This window comes from Chelonia mydas, chromosome 12 (genome assembly GCF_015237465.2).
Source record: "Chelonia mydas isolate rCheMyd1 chromosome 12, rCheMyd1.pri.v2, whole genome shotgun sequence".
NCBI classification, from domain to species: Eukaryota; Metazoa; Chordata; order Testudines; family Cheloniidae; genus Chelonia; species Chelonia mydas.
In genome coordinates, this window is record NC_051252.2 from 37,250,937 (window position 1) to 37,267,474 (window position 16,538).

Sequence of the window (16,538 nt, forward strand, 5' to 3'; positions counted from 1 at the left end):
TAGTATTTTTCAATTCACCTCATACAAGTACTGTAATACAATCTCTTTATCATGAAAGTTGAACTTACAAATATAGAATTATGTACAAAAAATAACTGCATACAAAAATAAAACAATGTCAAACTTTCGAGCCTACAAGTCCACTCAGTTCTCCTCCTTGTTCCGTCAGTTACTCAGACAAACAAGTTTGTTTACATTTGCTGGAGACAATGCTATTCACTTCTTGTTTACAATGTCACCTGAAAGTGAGAACAGGTGTTCACATGGCATTGTTGTTGCTGGCGTCGCAAGATATTTACGTGCCAGATGCACGTAAAGATTTATATGTCCCTTCATGCTTCAACCACCCTCCCAAAGGACATGCGTCCATGCTAATGAGGGGTTGTGCTCGATAGATCACAAAGTAGTGCAGACCGACGCATTTTCACGATGTTCACTTTAATCATCTGGGTCAGATGCCACTAGCAGAAGGTTGATTTTCTTTTTTGGTGGTTCGAGTTCTGGAGTTTTCACATCAGAGTGTTGCTCTTTTAAGACTTCTGAAAGCATGCTCCACACCTTGTCTCTCTCAGATTTTGCAAGGCACTTCAGATTATTAAACCACGGGTCAAGTGCTGTAGCTATCTTTAGAAATCTCACTTTGGTACCTTCTTTGCGTTTTGTCAAATCTGCAGTGAAAGTGTTTTTAAAACAAACAACATGTGCTGGGTCATCTTCCGGGACTGCAGTAACATGAAATATATGACAGAATGTAGGTAAAACAGAGCAGGAGACATACTATTCTACCCCAAGAAGTTCAGTCACAAATTTAATTAACGCATTATTTTTTTAACGAGCATCATCAGCATGGAAGTATGTCCTCTGGAATGGTGGCCAAAGTATGAAGGGGCATACGAATGTTTAGCATATCTGGCACATAAATACCTTGCAATACCGGCTACAAAAGTGCCATGCGAACACCTGTTCTCACTTTCAGGTGACATTGTAAATAAGAAGCTGGCAGCATTATCTCCTGTAAATGTAAACAAATGTGTTTGTCTTAGTGATTGGCTGAACAAGAAGTAGGACTGAGTGAACTTGTAGGCTCTAAAGTTTTACATTGTTTTGTTTTTGAGTGACATGACGTAACAAAAAAAACCCCCAAAATTTGTATGTTGTGCTTTCTCGATAAAGAGATTGCATTACGGTATCGTATGAGGTGAATTGAAAAATTCTGTTTCTTTTGGGGGCTGCAGGAAGGGCGGCCAGCACATCCCTCGGCCCGTGCTACTTCCCGCAGCCCCCATTGGCCTGGAGCAGCGAACCGTGGCCAGTGGGAGCCGCAATTGGCTGAACCTGTGGACATGGCAGGTAAACAAACCGGCCCAGCCCGCCAGGGGCTTTCCCTGAACAAGCGGCGGCCCTAGTTTGAGAACCACTGGTCTATGTTGCAAGTGAAATCAATATATTTGTGAAAATGTACAAAAACATCAAAAATATTTAATAAATTTCAATTGGTATTCTATTGTTTAACAGTGCAATTAAAACTGTGATTAATCACAATTAATATTTTTGTGTTAATCGCTTGAGTTAACTGTGATTAATCGACAGCCCTACTAATTATCTTTTCCAAAGTGATTTTAAGAATGTAAAAAATTGCAGATTTTGTGAAAATATGGCCTATGGCATTAGCAGTACTGTATATCCTTGTAAGCTAGGGGCATCGGACACCTGGTCCATTAACAAGAGCCAGTCATCCCTTCAAAGCCCTTCTCCTGCCCCATATCATGGGCTTTAGGATACATCTATAATAACAAATGAAGCCAAAGGTTTTTATGCAAACATAAAATCTAGCAGAAAAAGCCCCAGCTCTGGTTAATTACAACACAGCACTCTGGTCACTGGCTGCAGGGCTCTACCTCCTCTTCTCTTCTCACTGAACAGTTTATGTAGAGCTTCTGGGTTTCTTCTGGAGGTGTCCTTGGGATGTTAGTCCCCAGTGCTGCTTTATTACATTTATAGGAGACCTGGGCAGAGATCTTCCTCTGCCTATTGGGATTCAGGCAGGGCCTCTGATTCTACACCTTGATTCAAAGGCCACTGAAATTAATGGACAGGCTCCCATTGACTTGACTGGGCTTTGGATTAGGGCCACAGAACAGCATGATGTAAACACCAGTGTTCCATTTTGTTTCTCTCCTCAGAATGTTGGTGTAATTCCCACTAGACTAATGGGAATTGGGTGCACTCGTTACAAGGAAAATAGGTTCAGCAGTTAGTTATAGGAAGCAGTGTGTAAGTGCTACATATTATTACCTGTTAGAGGAACAGCCTCATTCTGTTTTTGTTAATCAAAGGTGGTTTTATTTTAATTAAAGAAATGAAACCTGGAGTATTTAGCATAATCCCTCGGGATGGTTTTGTTCCGTCACTAGTGCTGATACATTTTGAATATAGAACTGTTTTGTATCATAAGCAAAGTAAACGTTTCCAGGTATGTTGGCTGTTAACCCTTTCACTAAAGAACTGAAGGAATCCAGATTTTATAAAGCACAACAAAATGCTTCTGGCCTAACTGTCCTTCAGTATGAATACCATATTCTCTTGGAAACCCTTGCAATTTAACTTAACCATTATTGATGGATAGTTTTTTGGTGGGGTTCTTTTGTTGTCGTTTTGGTCTCACATCTGTTTTGTAGTTACAGATGTTTCACAATGCCTTTGTAATTATGGTTATTTACAGGATACTTTCTCTGTTGGTTTGTCTGCAGGTGTTACACGGTGCTCAGTTGATAGCTGTTGCCTCTGCAGATCCTGCATCTGGGGGCGTAGATGGATCCCCACTCCAAGGGAGTGATATCCAGGTCCAATACGTCCAGCTGGCACCAGTGACAGACCACGCTGCTACTAATCAAGTATGTATTTTTTCCCATTTGAAAGTACTTAAAAAGATGCAAATGCCTGTCAGCGTAACTATGTTTCTGTCCACAAATATTCCATTCCCTTAGGGTTTAGAATACGCAATTTCTCAACTCTAAAAATGTCTCCTAAAATGAGTGCCTCCATTTATAAACAGCCTTTGACTATTCCTGGCCTTATTCCTACCTCTGAGTCCTTGCTTGAGTGCCCCTAGAGAATAGTCATTTTAGTCATCATCATTTTCCTGAATCAGTAAAAGAGGAACACCAAGCTGATAGGACAGGAGGAAGATTTTTGCCTGGAGTCATATCAGGAAAGCTTCTTTCAGCCTGAGGTTCTCAAGTCCAGTCTTCTTGAAGGGTGCCTGCCCTTCCTGCCTGTACTTCAATCATTTTGATCTACTGCCTGGGTTTCCGACATCAGCTGCAGTGTTAGCAATTATAAGCAAGCACTTGAGGCTCTCTTTTAAAATGGAGGCATTATCTTTCATGCCAACATGAATGTTCGTGTAGCTGGCTGTAGAAAACTCTTGTTTTTCTCAGGAAATATAAAGATACTTGAACTTGGCAGTGATCTCAGGCCATCTGACTGCAACCCGACAGTCACTCACCAAGAGTACATGCCTAATTTTTCATCCGCTCAAAGCAGTGACTGATGCTGACAGCAACAAAGTGAGGCTGGTCTCAAACAGTGTCAGATTTTCTAAGGTAGTTGCTTTACTCCCAACACTGCTCAAAGGAGCCCAGAAGGAATACAAACTGAGCTGCCTGCCATATCATGTACAGTGTTATGACAGCAGTGCCACTAGCTGGCTCTAGAGTTAGATTTTGTCACTGTTCCTATTGTAAACCCCTATTTTGTGGGGATGTCTAACCTGGCTGCAAAATGGGCAAAAAATTGCTTTATCAGCTCTCTGGGAAAGAAAATGTTGCGTTTTGTAAGTTATGATGTTCTCCAATATTGTGTATGTGTATTGAAGTTTACCAGTTTGACCGGCGAGTTTTGGACTGTTAAGATTAAAAAATAGTTTCAGTTTACAAACCAAAGTCCTGATTTTTTGAGGGCCTCCTGCGTGTTGCAGAGCATCCTGGACTCAGATTGGAGTGAATGCAGGTTGAGGTTGCAGGAACAAAAGAGTTTTAAATGGCCTGACTTTCACATGAATTTTGAATACAGGGGTGTAATAAGCAAGGTCTGCTGCTGACAGCGTATTTTGTCATGAGTGGAAAGAAACCCTTCCCAGGTGTGCTGGAAGTGTGTATATTCAGAATGATGTGCGAGAGCCATAAGCCTTGACATGTAACCTGAAGCTGGTCTATTGTGTCCAGGAGCTTTCTGGTGTTTTAGTGCCACTGGAAAAAAAAAAATAGTAATTATACATTTTTATTTATAGATTCCCCTATGCCTGAGGGCCTCTGAATGCCAAAAGAATATAGCTAGAACTATGCCTTAACAGAGAGGGACTGTATGGCCCAATAAATTATCAAACCAATGTTAGAACAAAATATTCCTGTACATTCTCTACCCATAACGTACAATAAATAAGGACAAAAATAGTGTTTTTACTAATGACCACATGGCTCTTGCAAAGCAAGGTACACTTAATCTTAGGGCAAAAGCATCACAGAGAAAATATATGAAAACAAAAAAAGGTCCCATACGCTTACTAAACATACCAGAAATTGCCCATCTTCCACATGAGGAGGCTAGTAGTACAATATCCTTTCCAAGCCTTCAGCAAGGGTTGGGGTCTCCCCTTGTACAGAAGATCCCATCCATTTGCTCTCTCAAAATGAAGGCCCGGAGTCTGTTTAAACTCAGCCAAACATCTTTCTTTGTCTCTTGGTCTCTGGAAAACCAAGTTTGAACCGGTATATGCAAATCACCTCAGGGCATGGTACCTCTCTGGAGTTATTTACAGTCTTTGGTCTGGTCTACACTACAGACCTATATCAGCATAGCTATGTCGCTCAGGGACGTGAAAAATCCACCCCCTAAGCAACGTAATTGTAGCGAGCTAACCCTCCGTGTGGACAGCGCTATGTCGGTGGGAGAGCTTCTCCTGCCAACAAACCTACTGCCTCTCAGGGAGGTGGATTAACTAACATCTTCAATGAAGCCCTACAGCAGCACAGGTGCACCGATGCAGCATTTTAACTGTAGAAGTGCCCTTAGCAGCTCATCTGAGTCTGTTTTGAGTTCCTGGAGGAGCTGTGATAACCCTTCCCCATGGAGTAGAACACAATCCTACATAAATCATTCATAAATTTCAAACAACAGTCCCCAAAGATACTGCATGGGATTGCAGTGTCTTTCACAAATGTCGCAGACAATAAGCTTCTCAGTACGGGGCTCTTGCCATATTTATTTATTTTAAACCTTTAAAGTGCCATGCACACTTCTGGCTCTATCCAAGTAATAAAATACTGCTGCATCACACATTCAGAGGTGCTTGTTCATAGTAAATTGCCATTCCAGATCTGGGCCCCAGAGGGGTCCCATAAATCACTTCCCACTGAATTTGTTAGGGAGCCGTTTTTTTGTGACATTATCATCCCTCTCACCTATTAGATCTGACAGGCAGTTGGTTGTCGAGTCCAGCAGTAAACATAGGCATCTGTCTCCCACACGATTGGCAACCACAAAAGGAGTCACTTTCTTTCAGAGACACTTTGCACTGTGTTAGGTTTTTACATTGTGGCTAACCTCAGAGATTTATACCAAGTTGTAGATAAACTGAAAGGAATGTAAAACAAGAGGGGTATGGAAAGAAATGCAAAAAAGGCTAAAAATAAGTTCACGGTAAATATTTCCTAGTTTACACAGACTAAAAACTAAGGAGCTATAAAAGTAAATTAGTAAAACGAACCTAATATTTGCATCACCTTAAAATGTATGGATTACTTATGAACTCATAAACAAATAACCAGTTTGGCTGAAATGATGGAGTGGTCCTGCATTGCTGGAAATGAACTGATTGGATAAAGGGAAAAATATTAAATGCACATTTTAGCTCAGTAATGCAGCCGCAACATGTATTATTTATTTTTCCAGAAAGTTCTATGCAGAGATACTTTCGTGCTCTCAAACATTTTGAATCTGTTTCTGTATCCAAGCTTCTCAAAAGTGGCCCTCATTGTTGTCCTACAGGGCCAAAATCCAGCATCCTGCACAAATTCCAAGTTCAAAACATCATATGTGAATACCTACTTCAGGTCTCAGAGTAGCAGCCGTGTTAGTCTGTATTCGCAAAAAGAAAAGGAGTACTTGTGGCACCTTAGAGACTAACCAATTTATTTGAGCATAAGCTTTCGTGAGCTATAGCTCACTTCATCGGATACATGCTGTAGCTCACGAAAGCTTATGCTCAAATAAATTGGTTAGTCTCTAAGGTGCCACAAGTACTCCTTTTCTTTTTACTTCAGGTCTGAAAATCAGCCTCTAATTTCTCACCTTTGTGCCTTCCAAACTGTGCCTTATTGTTTATGGATGCCAGGTTGCACATGTAAAATTAGAGGCAGAAATGAGGCTCCTTTGAAATTAATCACTCCTTTGAGTTGAACTGAAGCAGATACGACTGCCCTGATGTTCAATACTAATTTCAGTTTATTCCAGCACAGTTTTGTACTTACAAGTTAATTTAAGGCACAAGTGTTAATAACTAGAAGTCTAACTGGTAATTTGTGCTCACAAATCAGGTACTTAGACATCTAACTACTAGTATGTCGGCAGTGCATTGCAGGCACAAAATTGCAACTGCATGTCCAAAGGTCGGGTTGACATCTGGCTGATATTCAGGGACTAGAAGTAGTTTGCATACTTTCATGTCCTGATTGTATTATTTACTTATAGAAACTCTAATGATTCTTGACATATTAATTTGCAAGAACAAAATGTGGTAATATCACATATTATTTTTTTTCACTGAAATCTCCTGATTGGGGGTCAAATTTTGGTTAACATGGGGGGGAAACCACACAATGTAAGCTCACTTGTAAGCCCTTCAAACAGTCTCGTACTTCTGGCCTGATATCCTGAATCCTGGATATATAGTCAGTGCTTGTGGTACAGATTTTTTTTCCAGGTGTTTAGGTGGTAGCTTTAAAGCTTAGCGGTTGACAAGCTGTTAGCATTATTCTCCTGATTGGCACTGTTATATAGGACAAGTAAATAAGCAATCAAATGACTCGTAGAATTCCACAGGAGAAAAAATTGTAGCTACATGTAATTACTGGCAACAGAACACACAAAAGCAGGCAAGAATTAATTTCACAGTGAAAGCTTAATTTAAGAAGAAATCTTTGACAAGTTGAACTTCACAGTATTTTTATTTGAATAAGCCACTACCATCCAGCAAAGTGTTTGGGTCGGAAAACCATTAGCTGTGTTTCACTCCTGGTTTCTCTGAAGCCCCATCCCAAGTGTTGACGCTAGTTTTTCCTTATTAGGAGAGAGAGGGCAGTAAATAGGGTGTCAAAAAGTATCTTTTCCTGTAATGGCAGTGTTGCTACTCTATTGCTTTTGCATCCTGTCCTGTTCCCAGAACATCAGCTAGCTCAAAGGTACAACTTATATGACAATCTAGGTTCACTTTGCTTCATGCAGAATCTCGGGCACAATCCCCTGAGGCTCTCCACGTTAGCTACTCACTTGGAGGCCTCGCTTGACTGGACCAATATGTGAATAACTCACATTCTTAACGCAAACATCTTTTTTTCTTTTTCTTTTTAAGAGTAAACCGGTTGTATGGGGTTTTGGTTTGTTTTTCTTTTAATCCTGTTCATACAGGTCTATTTCCTCTCTGTAGGAGTCGAGAATTCTTGGCCTCATTCTAGAGGGAGAAAGTTAATTTCCCAGAAAACACCAGGATTATTTACAGTACTTATATTCTTATTTGACCTTGTTTATTAGGTGTGAATTGTACTTAAATGTGCCTGTCTTGTGTTGTCTGAGAACCCTAGGAGGAGTATATAAAAGGGCCCATTGTACACGGTAAAGGTGGAATGCTACTGCGCTAAAACTTATATAAACTCCCATTTCAATTCCATTGTAGGCCTGATCCACACACATGTTTCGGGTTGGTGTAACTATTTTGGTTAGGGGTTTGATTCTTTTTACTGAAATAGTTGTACTGATACAACCTTTAGTGTGGATGGAGTTATACCAGTATAAAGGCGCGTTGTAACAGTATAGAGTATTCCCCTTTCTGTACGAGCATAAAGCACCTTCTGCCCATCTTTGGAAAAATAAACTCCTTTAATTTTGGACCCATTAGGAAGATCTGGTAATTAATTGAGATTTATATGTGGCCAAAAGGAAGATAATAAAATATTTAGCATCAAAAAAGATACAGTGTTTTAACAACACTTTGCATTTTTATTAGCTTTGTGTTTTTCAAAATGCTATACAAATGTGTACTCAGCAGTTTTCCCTATACTCCTGTGAGCCAGGTAAGTGACATGATCCCTTTCTCTCAGGTGGGGAGACGGTGAAGCAACTGGTATAGAAGGCCACACAGCAAGTCAGTGGTGGGGCGGGGATTAAAGATCTTGAGTAACTTGCTTTTAGCATCTTCTTTAATGCACTTGCATTAAGAAGTTAATATGAAGTAAAATATTAATTCATTTTTTTGTGTGTTTCTTTCCATAGAGCACAGATTCCCTTCAATCAACTATCCAGCCAGAAATGCAGATAGAACACGGAGCAATCCAGATCCAGTAAAGCAGGAACTGTGGAAGCTTCATAGATCCAGATGCCAGTGACCACAGTCAGAAGCTAAAGGCTGCCGCCCACGTACAACAACAGGAGAAAGGATGTGACCATCAGACTAACAGACATTTTCATTTACGTCTCCTGTAAATATCACTGTCCTGTTGGTCTGTTTGTTTTTACACACATGGCTAGATCCTCACCTGGTGTAAATCAGTGTAGCTCTGACTTCAGTGGAACTACATCACTTTACACCAGCTGAGGAGTTGGCCCTCTAAATATACAGGTTCATCCCTTAGGTATTTAAGGAAAAATATTCCCTCTATGAGAAAAAGAAAAACATCTAATCAACCAAAACATTAAAGCCAAATTAATGTTTTATCCCATCATTTCTTCTGTGAATCATACCACTGAATGTCCGTAGCTCTCTTATCAAACACATTGCTGCTTTGCAGTACGTGCGTTATCACATATAGAAAATCAAGAGCTCAAATATTTTTCATTGTTTAAATGGCTTTTTTTATTTGCTAAGGTGTTTATAACAAAAAAAGAAAATGTTTAAAAAAAAAACAAAACCCATACTGCAAGTATTAGCCTTTTGCTGGTGATTTCTGTTCAGTGTAATGAAAAATTGTATTTGCAAAAGACTAACAATTTTGTTTGTATTGTTGCTTAACTACTTTTCTAAGGAAAAAATGCTATCAAATGCTGTAATTATGCATTTCTAAAGAATCAAATAAATGTGTATTTATGAACAGTGTAGTTTCCCTCTCCCCATAGCCCCCCATTGTATATCCTTAGGTGAGAACACATTTTATGTTGGCTATTTTTATAACACTATAGCTGTGAAATATTTATAGATATCTGCTGTCTGTAGAGTCTGCTGGTAGTCTAGTCTAGTACCAAATTCAGAGGTGAGTCTAAGTAAAGTCTACAGGGAGGATGAGGTCTAGTCTTACTTTGGTCCCACCAAATAGGCATGACGCTGTCATTAGCCAAACCCCAGTCTATGGATTTGCAGTGGCATTCCATCATGGGAAAAATTTGGTTTGTTCCAATGTGAAACTTTCTGAGCTTCAGAGTCTGCAAATTGCATCTTACCAGTAAATTTATGAAGCCATTTCAAACCAAACTTTATGAGGGTTCCTCAGAATTTTTCTCCCTGGAGTGACTCCCAACTCCTGCCTCCAGCCCTGTGGGGAATGGTGCACTTTGTACTTTCTGTGAGCAATAGGTAAGTGGGTGTGGGTTAAACCTGGTTAGATGATTCGTTGTCAAGAATTTAGGCTGGGATTAAGTAAATTGGAGTTGGTCACCCGACTCCTTTAGTCAATCCTCTTTGAAACCCCAGCCTTATTCTGTTCATTTTTGCTCTTTTTATTGACTACATGGTTCCTGGATAGATGTTTTCTACTTAGGAATCTGTTCTGCTGCTGCCACATATGCTTTATGAGATATGAGGGTTGCTTTCTCAGGAGGTGTTGATCTAGTTATTTATTCCAATTACTTTATCTGTGTTGAGCCAGCTGAGTAGTGCCCTTTAGATTAAATCATTCTCTAAGATTTGTGATTCAGTAGTTCAGTAATGAGGTCTAATTTTGTAGTATTCATGATCTTGAAATCACTGATCTGTCTCTGTAAGAGACTTTCCTACATCCCTTTACATTCCTGTGGCACTCTGGGCTTACTCTGCTAAAAAGTTTCAAAAAATAGAGCAGGTCCACAGTTACCTCAAAGGCCACCTCTCCACCTGCCCCACCCCTCCAGGAGTGAAATATTGACCCCACTGAAGTCAATGGGAGTTTTCCCACTGATTTCAACACAGCCAGGATTTCACCCCAGATGTGTTTATTTAGTAAGCTAATTTAAAGGGAAGAGATATTGTTTTCAGGACCATTATTGGCTAATAGAGAACAGACCTGCTTGTGCGTTTCAGCCAATGAGAAAAGTATAGTTGTTTATTTTTGTAACTGAATAAGCTAGGTTCTTATTGACAGATAATATATTATATATCTATTAAAATGTTAGTGAATGAGACATAGCCACAAATTCTATTTGGCTTAACTTAGGAAAACATCCCTCCGGAGCTGTAGGCCTCAACACCCAAGATTTCTTGCAAATATTGTCCCTGGTAAGTAATAAGTTTACTGTAAGTTCACACTTTTCATTAGGATATTTGCTGAGGCACAAGTACAATACAAATTACCAGCCAGAATCTGTCAAAAGTACATTTACAACAGGTTAAAGAATATGGCTACTGGCCAGTTTCATTTTTAATAGTGCTTCCCAAACTGGGTGATGTTTAAATAACTTTGCATCCAAAGGGAAGCCTAAAAATACAGTGATTCCTGCATGTTTTAGAGTGGCTGTTTAATAAGAAAACACTATTTGGAAGTGACAGTGAAGAAGCTTGGGAAGGTGAAGCTGCTGGTTATTGAGGATAAAGCTACATAATCCTCCCTTACCATATTCCTGTTGGAGGTAAAACCTTCATGCTCTCCATCAGAAAGCGCTGCCTTTCCCCCCTGCTCTGAGACCTGAGGAAAACAACAAGTGCACATGCTGCATTGTGTAAACGCAGCACATATGCATTTAAACCATAGTGTTCTCTCTCTCTCTCTCTCTCTCTCTCTGCATTTTGCAGCTAGAGTACAAGATGGAGCCGATGGCAAAGGCTTGGTGTCAAGTGATTTTCCATTAACCGTTTGAGCACTGCACGCTTTTGGAGAGGATGAAAGTGATGATAGGTGTGTGTGTGTGCGCGCGCGTGTGTGTGTGTGTGCGCCAGTGTATATATATATCAAAGAAGAACTAGATAAATTCATGGAGGGTAGGTCCATCAGTGGCTATTAGCCAGGATGGGCAGGGACGGTGCCCCTGCCCTCTGTTTGCCAGAAGCTGGAAATGGGCGACGGGATGGATCACTTGATGATTACCTACTCTGTTCGTTCCCTCTGGGGCACCTGGCATTGGCCGCTGTCTGATCAGGGTGAGTGCAAATCACTTAAAATAAATAGGAAAAGAATATTAAGGTTCTCTTACGGATTCAGATATTTAGATTGTGCACTCCTAGAGGCAGGGACTATATCTTCCCCTGTGTTTGGCTAACACGTAACACATTGTAGGCAGTACCACAGTATAAATAATAGTACTTCAGAGAACAAGGGCGTCAGTGCTGGATCAGGTTTCAGAGTAGCAGCCGTGTTAGTCTGTGTCCGCAAAAAGAAAAGGAGGACTTGTGGCTCCTTACAGACTAACAAATTTATTTGAGTATGAAGTGAGCTGTAGCTCAGGAAAGTCTTATGCTCAAATAAATTGGTTAGTCTCTAAGGTGCCACAATCCTCCTTTTCGTAGTGCTGGATCAGATGCTTCTGTTGGTTGTTCCCTTTCCCCCAGCCTCTGTCTTTAGATTAGCAGGTCTTTGAGGAAGGGCCATCTTTTCTTGAATGTCTAGAAAGCAGCCGGTTATTCGTGGGCCCTACTATATACAAATAATATTAGTCCTGCATGGGAGGACATAGGATTCAATTCTAAACTGAGTTCCCCTCCAATGGACCCCTGCATCTGTAAAGAGCTGCAATGGGCCTCTGTGCCAGTGCAGTGGTCTGTCCGTGTAGAGTTCATTGCAGGATTGGGGCCATAGTGATCAAAAACTCTGTGAGGCCTTACAGTTTGCCTGGCTCTGAATGAGGCCAAATTAGCCTTGTTTCACTTTATTTATGTCCAAAGTGGTGGTGGCTTGACCTTTTAAGCAGGCCAGTTGGGAATGAAGCTTTCTTGTTATGTCTCCCTCATTATTTTCGGTCTCTGCCTTTTTAATAAGAAAATGGCTCTTTTCCCTTGCAATAAAACGTCTTTAACATCCTAAATTTTTTTTTAAATTGGATTGTTCACCATACTCCTTTTGTTGGGGATGCAGATATTGATAACATGTGACTGCAGTTATTCATAAAGAGAGAATGTTTATAACAGAGTAAGTCCTAGTCTTGTCAGCAACTCACCTTATGACCGATGGGATAAACAATGCCTGAATAGTGTTGTATTATTTAATAATCTTTAGACTTGAAGCTTTTCTGGGCAGAGACTGTGGATGACATCTTGGCCCCTTTGAAGTCAATGGGATTCTTTCCATTGCTATCAAAGGGGCCAGGATTTCACTGCTTCTATTCACACATGTCTAAAATTCCTACCACATTGTTGGTGCTATATCTACAATAATAATGAAAAATGCTTTGAGATCTTTTACCATTAGAGGCCTGATTCAAAACCCAGCTAAATCAGAGTGTGTCTGTCCATTAACTAATAAGGGCTTCTATGGTCCTCACCCAGCAAAGCATTTAAGCATGTGCTTAACATTAAGTATGTGAGTAATTCCATTGAAGGCAATGGGATTTGTCCTTAAAGTTAAGAGAGTGCTTTTCTGGATCACAGCCTTTTCCAATTCTAATACAACTTTTCTGAGAAGGGGTAACCAGAACTGCATTCAATAGTCAAGGTGTGGGCGTACAATAGATTTATATAGTAGCATTATGATATTTGGTCTTATTTATCCCTTTCCTAATGGTTCCTAACATTCTGTTGCTTTTTTGACGGCCGCTGCACATTGAGCAAATGTTTTCAGAGAACGATCTACAGTCACTCCAAGAGCTCTTTCTTGATGGTAACAGCTAATTTAGAACCCATCATTTTATATGTATAGATGTGCATTACTTTACGCTTATCTATACTGTATTTCATCTGCCATTTTGTTGCTCAAACAAAATGGCAGATGAAATATAGTGTAGATAAGCGTAAAGTAATGCACATCTATACATATAAAATGATGGGTTCTAAACTCTTTATAACTCTTTATAACTCTTTGTAGTCTGCTTTGGACTTAATTATCTTGAGTAATGTTGTGTCTTCTGCAAAGTTTGCTACATCACTTTTTACCCCCTTTTCCAGATCATTTATGAATATATTGAACAGCACAGGTTCCAATACAGATCCTTAGGGGACCTCGCTATTTACCTCTTTCCATTGTGAAAACTGATAATTTATTCCTAACCTTTGTTTCCCATCACTGCTTGCTTTGCTTAACGGTCTTTGGTGAGGGATCTTGTCAAAGGCTTTCTGAAAGTTTAAGTACATTATATCCACTGGATCACCCTTATTCACGTACTTGTTGACATCTTCAAAGAGTTCTGATAGATGAGGCATGATATCCCTTTATAAAAAGCCATGTTGACTCTTCCCCAGCACATTGCTTTCATCTATGTATCTGATAATTCTGTTCTTTACTATAGTTTCAGCAAATTAGCCTGGTACTGAAGTTAGGCTTACTAGTATGTAATAGCCAGGATTGTCTCTGGAGCCTTTTTAAAAAATTGGTGTTACATTAGCCATCCCTCCAGTCATCTGGTACAGAGGCTGATTTAAGCAATAGGTTACATTCCACAGGGTGAAATGCTGGCTGTATTGAAGTCAACGACAAAACTCCTACTGACCCTTGAGTGGGTCCTAGATTTCATCCCTTCTGTCTGCCTGTTTTAGAATTTTATACTGCTGCCCATCAGCATAGCTCTGAACACCTTGTATGTAAAACTGAACGCAATAGTGAAATCCGTGGAGGGCTTTGCAAAGTCTGCGAGCCCGTGCAATGTGCAACAGAAGCCAAAGGAACAGGAAAGGTGAGGTAGCTGCATTTAAACTTCCTGCAATAAGTCAAGCTTTTATGGTTTCTAATGGTGCACTAGCTGAAAGTTTCTACAAGTTGATTCAGAACTTAAGCTCAGGGATCAGAGCAGAGAATCATCTCCTGGTATTCTGTAATGCATCACTGTGTAAGTACTGAAGACAAAATGAAAACATCACAAAATGCTTTAAAATATAATAAGTAAAAGGAAGTTTTAGGAATCTTGGGACTGAGGTGAGATTGATCTCCACATCCCAGGACTGCATTTGCTGCGGGACCGGAGCACCTCTGAAGACCTACAATCTTTCTCTCCCCTTGAAGTCAATGACAGTTCAGACCTCTCTGCACTGGAAGCATCAAACCACAAGTGTATTAAAGTTTGATGGACTGGAGCTCAAGTTTAAACTATCTAAAAAAAAAAAATCTCTTTTTTTGATTTATCGCAGTGTCACTCTGTGCTGCAAAAGTGGCAGCGGTAGAATAGACAATGGCTCACCGTGTCTGTTGTAACCCAAACGACAGCTAAATTTGTTCCTTAGGTTTGGTTTTAGGCTATTAATCCTGTTAGAATCCCTTTAAAGTAGGGAATGCTTACCAAACCCCTGGTAAATACTTGTTTCAATCGGGGAGTACCTGAAATGCATCTCTCTGAATCCTGCTTGCTGCATTGGTGACTATCTGGTTCACAGAGCTTCTTGTGAGCTTTGCATTAGGAAGTGCAATGTGGCAACTAGAATTAAAAAAAAAATCCTTGCAGAATCTGATTTTAGACAGTTATTTCTTTGGTAATCTGTGTGCCTCTTGCATTTTTAAATGTCAGACATAATAATGATCTTATATTTATAGAGCTCCCTTTGTCCAAAAGGATCCTAAAGCACATTACAAGTTCTGCTGATTTAGACCAGCTATCTGCAGTCAAATTCATTTATTTGGATGAGACTGGGGATGTGAAAGTCATTTAGATACTCTGGGGTTTGGGGTAAATTGAGGCCTTTTCTTTTTTGAATGTATTGGTACAAGCTAAGGTAAGTGATCTCTCAACTAAACACAGTTTGACAGTACGTATAGGAAATGCTTGGTGCCCCACAAAAGCACAACTAATTAACAATGAACAACAACAATACATAAGACTTAGGTACAGCGGTAAAGAATCCTGCAACAAGTTGAAATTACAGGGAGAATTTAAGTGGTTGGAATGTAATTACCCATTTACAATTTGGCCAGAACACTGGGGTTAACACCCCTATTCTTTCAAAAAAGTACCCTGGGATTTTTGATAATGTTTTCTTCCGCAGCAGGATATATTTGGCTGGAAATGGACAAAAAAGAATTTGCTCTCAGCTGCAGCTTTACATGGGAAATCTTGATCAAGAGCAAATATTACATGTCCTTTGTTTTTTTTAAACAAGATGTATTCCAGTTGTGAAAATTTTCTCATGCTTGTTTTCTATGAAAAAGAAAAAAAATGCTTAAAAGAAACTGGTGAAGAAAAATGATTCTCCAATATTGTTTAAACAAATTTGGTTTTTTGAGCTAAATACATAGAAGAATAATTAAGAAAATGTGCTTAAGGTTTTGCTTATTGTTACAGATACTACAGTTATCCAGTACACTGGAAAAACCCCAGAACCTCATCTAGTTTTCAGGTAAAAAATGCATGTTTTTAAGTGTTTTAACAAACTGTCCAGCAGACTGGAGTGAGCCTGAATGACTATCCACTAAATAGCCTTTGGTGGAATATTTTCTTTCAAATTTTTAATTCAATTTTTAAACACAACAAAAATCTTTAAATAATCTGGTTGTGAAACAGATCAACAAAAGCTAGGAAATTCTGAGTTAAACCTGACACCTCTGCACCATTATCCATGGTGTAAACTAACTAAGGAGAGATTATTCACTTTCGCTTTGTGAGTCACAGTCTGAACATCTATGGTATTTAATTTTGAAAACAAAATCACTGCTTACCCCCTGGCTCCCCACTTTTTAAAGCCAAGCTCCCTCTATGAGTCTCATTTGTATTTAGGATTCATTGGCCTTTGCTTCCCAGATTGCCCTATGCATCATAACGTAGAACCTGGAATTGGAGCAGGGGACTGGAAACCAGAGGGACTTTCCCGTTAACCACTTCCAAAGGGGAAAAAATACCTTTCCTAAACTTATGTCTAAAAATAATCTCATTTTAAACTGTGAACTAGATATAAAATTTACTGCAGGCTTCCTGAAGAAGCAAGGCGAAGTTGGGGAGCTGGCCAGCAC

At 39.7% G+C, this 16,538-nt stretch overlaps 1 protein-coding gene across 28 annotated transcripts in view; it reads left to right on the forward strand.

The window, feature by feature from the left end:
• LOC102936124 (BTG3 associated nuclear protein) overlaps positions 1-16,538 on the forward strand; it is a 420,839-nt gene that overhangs the window by 260,733 nt on the left and 143,568 nt on the right. For 19 of the 28 annotated variants that reach the window (XM_037877649.2, XM_037877637.2, XM_037877648.2 and 16 more), the window contains 3 exons: positions 2,751-2,894; positions 8,548-8,753; positions 15,874-15,928. In XM_037877649.2, the coding sequence (XP_037733577.1) occupies positions 2,751-2,894; positions 8,548-8,619 (216 nt within the window). In that variant the 3' untranslated portion in view covers positions 8,620-8,753; positions 15,874-15,928. Of the gene's footprint in view, positions 1-2,750; positions 2,895-8,547; positions 9,363-10,676; positions 10,739-15,873; positions 15,929-16,538 lie in introns of those variants that run through there. The other 9 variants (XM_043526268.1, XM_037877624.2, XM_043526267.1 and 6 more) reach the window with 4 other exon arrangements.